At 28.8% G+C, this 5,936-nt stretch overlaps 1 protein-coding gene across 1 annotated transcript in view; it reads right to left on the reverse strand.

Moving 5' to 3' along the window:
• Positions 1 to 2,988, reverse strand: part of LOC103308151 (zinc finger MYM-type protein 6-like) — a 3,710-nt gene extending 722 nt beyond the window's left edge. The window contains exons 1-4 of the mRNA XM_008181054.1: positions 2,919 to 2,988; positions 2,560 to 2,819; positions 2,180 to 2,397; positions 2,019 to 2,100 (exon numbers count right to left, since the gene is read on the reverse strand). Of these exons, the coding sequence (XP_008179276.1) occupies positions 2,019 to 2,100; positions 2,180 to 2,397; positions 2,560 to 2,819; positions 2,919 to 2,988 (630 nt within the window). The remainder of the gene's footprint in view (positions 1 to 2,018; positions 2,101 to 2,179; positions 2,398 to 2,559; positions 2,820 to 2,918) is intronic.
• Between the last annotated feature and the right edge of the window lie 2,948 nt (positions 2,989 to 5,936).

The raw sequence follows: 5,936 nt of genomic DNA on the forward strand, positions 1-5,936 counted from the left end.
GCAAGGTAGTGAAATAAATTGTATTTGAGTTGTAAATATAAGAGTATTTTAGCTCACGGGTATTTTTATTACACGGGCCTTATAACCCCGTCTTGTGTAAAAACACGGGTACCCGTGTAGTTCACTACACGTGTAATCGAGACCTCTAGTATAGATAGCTATGTTCCATAATCAGATCGATCACCGATAAAGCGCTGTGTTGATATTTGTTTCGATTCGGACATTGCCTAATATAATACGGAAATGTTGAAAAACTACGAAATATCCAACATTGCCTAACCTTTTCAGTCATTGTCAACAATGACTAGGATATACCGACAATTCCTGAATTTTCATCTTTTCCGGTAACATATACATGTATAAACTTTCCTCTTGAATCACTCTATCAATTAAAAAAAAAACTGCATAAAAATCCGTTGCATTGTTTAAAGATCGAAGCATACAGGCAGAAAAGGGGACTTTGTTTTAATTATACTCAATATGTTATCATATGTTTTGTTTAAGATTCATTGCATTTAGTCAATTGTGATAGGTATACGAAATCCTATATTGTTTTCGAATAATAATTTATTATTTGTTTTAAGTACCTACAACACCATAACAGGGAAATTTAAAATCGTTATATCATCTCGTTAAAATAACCAATTTTTTCAGAATTTTAACTCGGTAGACAGAATTCAGGGCCACGGTCGTGGCGCGAGCTAAGTTAAAAATAAAAATAACTGCATGACGGTGTCTGTATAGTATATCGAACAGAAGTTTCCTATTTGAACTGTGTAAAATACAGGTAAATTTGTTATACGACATAACTAATTTTCTAATGCATCGATTAGCTCCCAGTAAACTCCAAAACATCAGAAATATTGTGTATAGCGTGCTTTTGTCAAAATCATCAAATTCGTACGTTTAGAAATTAAGTAATAAATAAAAATAATAATAATTACTAAAATTATTCATATTAATATTAAAAGTTAAACATAATTTCAGACCAATATATAACACTATATTTTGTCCATAAACTTTCGCACAATTTGGTAAACGTATATTAATATTATGTTTAAATATATTTTTATGTTAATAATCAAAAATAGACGTTTTTTTTTTTATTTATAAAGCTGGATTAAGACAGAGAAATAATGAATAGATTTCAGATTTTTCAGATTTTGTTCTTTAAATATTATTGCTGTAGGTACTAGTTAAAATATGTAGACTAAATACAAATTATATGATACAACTTAAAGTAATATTAAGTTTATTTAAATGATTGTTAAAAGTTCCTCCCCAAAGAGATATACCATATGAATAAAAGGATTGAACTAAAGTTAAATAATATATAATTCTTGTATAGGAAATTAATAAATATATATTATCTAGCTTCTTTGCTTGTAAGCTTTATATAAAAATGATATAATATTATTTTACTATGGACAAAAGCTAATCTTATATATCTTTTTAGACAGCCCATCAGTGACGAGGCAACGAACCAGAAGGGAAAGATGTAAATTATAAACGTATAATATTGTTCTAAATAATAGACATTAACAAAAGTTAAATTTTTTTTTAGACAGCCCACCAGTTTTGAGATCACGATTAAGAAAGAACTCATTGGATCGTCACCAGGTCCGGTGTTAATGATAAACCAGTTTATGACGGGTACATTTTAAACACATTTTATATATACTTTTATTATCACCAAGAAATTAACTAATCCAAATTTGCAAAAATAAAACTTATTTTAAAATATAGAAAAATTTGAGTAATTTATTGTTAATTGACATAATATGCCCATCCCATTTTAATTTATAATCTAAAACTAATCCTACATATTTTATTCCTCGTACTTTTTCAATATTAAAAAAAATTTGCAAGGCATAAACAATAAAATTTGGATACAATTTCAATGAATGGAGACTTAAATTGTAATTTTTAAGAATATTAGATGGATTTATTTCAAAATGAATAAATTTAGATTTAGATAAATCTAATTTTAATTTATTTTTACAGAACCAAGAATTCACATTATTTAGAACTTTATTTGATTCATTAAATAAATTATCGATTGATTTATCAGTAACTAATATAGCTGTGTCATCAGAAAAACTGAATAATTCAATATTTTAGTATTATTTTGTATTTTTAAACGATAATTTCTAACATGTAAATTATATATACTATATACATAGCTCGAGCTCCATCTGTACACACGCCCAAACAGTTTTCCCATTTAATATTATTATGATCCATAAAATTATTAGTGATATCAAATAGGTCTTTAGCTTTAGTACCACTTAATATAGATTTACAAAATAATAATTCTTCTATAATATCTACTCCATCCATAAACCGAACATAACATATTAAATATGCGTCTTTATTATTATCGGTTGCTTCATCAAGCTGAATCGCGAAATTTTTATTTCTTAATTTATCAATAAGCTGATCATTTATATTATCTGAGATATCTTGAATTCACTGACTAATAGTATTATTAGACAGAGGTATATTAATAAGTTGGTTTGCTACAGATTCTCCTATCAGAGTAGAAACCATATTGCTTACCATATCTATTGCTGATGGTAAAATAAGTTCTTCGGCAATCGTATGAGATTTTTTGCATTGTGCAATACGAAATGCTACTTTATATGAAGCCAAAAGAGCTTTAGATGGAACGCTTGTCTGTTTAACGAAACTAGAAGATTGTTTTTCTAATTTTGCAAGTTGTCTTACAAAATAATCACGTGATTTATTATTTAATGTACTATGATTAGTCTCTAAATGACGTTTTAATTTATTGGGTACCATACTATCAGCAGCTAATACTTTCAAACAAATAATACACTTAGGACGTTCTTAGTTATCTATTGTAATGCAAGTAAACCCAAAATCTAAGTAATTATTATCATATTTTCTAAACTTACGTTTATTTTCTTCTTTACAGTTGTCCTCATTTTGTTTACGTTTCGATTCAATATTAAGAAATTTTTCCATATTAATGATTGAAAAAAATAGCACGAAATAAAATAAAGTATTACGAATAAAGTTAGAAAAATGTACGCTCATATATTGCACACTACGTCACTACGAGAATACGACAGTTATAATACTGAATAACTGTAATTATTTTGTAATAAGCGTGTGTCGTGTATGGATAAGATAAGATAATCGTTTCTACAAAATTTTTATCGTACATTAAATTGATCTAAAAATAACAATATGTATAAAATTCCAACCGCGCGCCGCGCCGCCATTTGGGTGGCGCGCCACACAGTTTGGGAACCGCTGCTATAGCGCATAATTGGACAATGCTAGTTCTTCCATCCGACACCGAGCGCTTGTGTCGTCGCCTCGTCAGCGGCGTCTGGGCGGCATAATTGTCATTTGTCATTTCCGATTTACCATAGAAAAGAACAGCATCAACTGTTATTTTTTCTATGTACATCATTCTGTCCTTACAGTAAACGTGTTTTTTTGTTATTAGATTTTGCTTATTTGGTATAAAATGTCGTCTAAACACGCATACAAATGTTGCATGCGCAATTGCCTTAGTAATGGTAAGTAGAAACTTCTATTTAAAAATTATATGAACGTTGTAAACTGATGTACGTATAGTAACCACGTGGTTATTCATCATGGTTTATTGCTTTTTATACTGCATTGAATGTTTACACTTTAATTATTATTTTAATGTTATATTTCCATGTTATGCGATTCGAACGAATAATCTTAATCTGGATATAAATGTCCTTGTTTATGATTGCGTACTTGAGTATACAGTTTTGTTTTGCATCACGATAGAAAACTGTGCGTTCTAATTCCATTGGAAATGGAATATAATACCTTCTATTTTCTAATTGCATAGTGTAAGAGAATATCGCACTGTCTGAGCAAAAAGTCCATGTTGTAAATCAATTTTAAGTTTTAATTTTTGTATAGGTACATATAAATAAAGTTAGGATGTTGATGACTTGCATTTTTTTTCCTTGGATTTTATACAATGCTATAAGTCATTTTTGCATATTTTAGATAATTTTTTGTAGTTTTTGTACAATATGGATGCATTTTTCTCAAACTTAAGATTTTAAAGAAAATTTGTAAAACAAAAAAAAATTGTTTTAATATTATAATTGTGGGGTTTTTGGTGTTATACATTGTTAAAACAAGTGCTGTTTCAGATCATACATACTCCGATCATACACGCTTTATTTTTAATCGACATCCGACATCCTAACTATTAATAATATATTTAATATTAATAAACAATTAAAACATTTGATAAACAGCCCTTTTGTACTGACAGTGAGATATTAAAGGTCAATGTGAATGAATAATAAAAGTGTAATTCCATTTTATAGGTATGCAATCTCATCGTTTTCCAAACCCACGTTATTTTTTGGCAAACTTTAACAAATGGGCGGATGTTATAGATGCTGATTTGCATAACGTGGACGCAAATGAGGTATATTTAAAAAAAAAACGAGTGTGTTCTGTCCACTTTGGTGAAAATGATAGAAGTCCTGATACAAACCGCTTGAAGTGCAATGTTATACCAAGTTAAAATTTGCCACTAATATTATCCAATCCAGATACTCCTAAAGCAACAGTAGTTGAAATACCTTCTGTTGATTTAGATTTATGTGGCAAATGTCCAAATGATAATGTTGTTTCTTCTACACCAAATACCAATGTAGGAAAAGCAATTGTAAAACCTTCTATTGATTTAGATTTATCTGGTGTTCAGGAGTTGGATGGTGATTTAATCAATTCAATAGGTATGCTGATTCATGTTTTATATTAATAAATGGCTTGTATATTATTTTATTTCATAACATTTTTTTTTTTGCTATTGACGTATGCGATGTTCGTCGAATAGTTGATCTACACCAAAATGTCGTCTAACTGCAGCAACAAAATTTTCCAACGTGTTCAATGATAAAATCAGTAATAAGATGACAGTTGCTGGAGCATTATTCACACGTCTTCAATTACGCAAAACTAAAAAAGAAAAACATGGTAGAAGATTTACTAGAGATGAAAAAGTGTTAAGTCTTTCTCTATACAAACGTAGTCCAATGTGCTATCGCGTACTATCAAAGCTTTTCACTTTACACATCATAAAACACTTTCTAATTTATTATCAAATGTACCCATAAACACTGGTATCAATCCTATTCTGATGAAAGTTCTAAAAAGTAATGTTGAAAAATTACCACCTTCTCAAAAATATTGCTCTTTGTTGTTTGATGAAATGAGCATCAGTGCTGAATTACATTACAATGAACATTTAAACAGAATTGAAGGGTTTGAGGATTATGAGTATGAAAGAACTCAGAAGTTTGATGACCATGCATTTGTGTCCATTTCGACAGCATGTACATTTTCAATTTTTCCAATTTTGGTATGTACAATATTTTGCAGTTAATTTGCGTAATTTTGCCGACTAATTTTCAATTTTTGCGGACAAATAGTTTTTTAGCTGATCATAAAAAACAGATGACATGCTGGTGAAGAAATTTTTCGAAAAATTAAAAAATTAACTTTCTCTACTTTTTATCATACCGTTATTTTGAGGATAAATCGCACGACTTATTTTCAATTTTTGCAAACAAATAGTTTTTTAAAAAACTTTGCAAAAAATTAAAAAACGACTTACTTCACTTTTTAGTATACCACCATTTTGCGAATAAATAGCGCAATTTTGCGGACTAATTTTCGATTTTTGTGGACAAATAGTTTTTTAGCAAACTAAAAAAAACTGTAAAAAATTGAAAAACGACTTACTTCACTTTTTAGTATACCACCATTTTGCGGATAAATCGCGCAATTATGCGGACTAATTATCATTTTTTGCGGGCAAATAGTTTTTTAGCAAACTTAAAAAACTGCAAAAAATTAAAAACGACTTACTTCACTTTTAGTTGCTATTTCTATTTTAGTTC

The sequence above is a fragment of the Acyrthosiphon pisum genome, chromosome X (assembly GCF_005508785.2).
Source record: "Acyrthosiphon pisum isolate AL4f chromosome X, pea_aphid_22Mar2018_4r6ur, whole genome shotgun sequence".
Lineage (NCBI taxonomy): Eukaryota > Metazoa > Arthropoda > Insecta > Hemiptera > Aphididae > Acyrthosiphon > Acyrthosiphon pisum.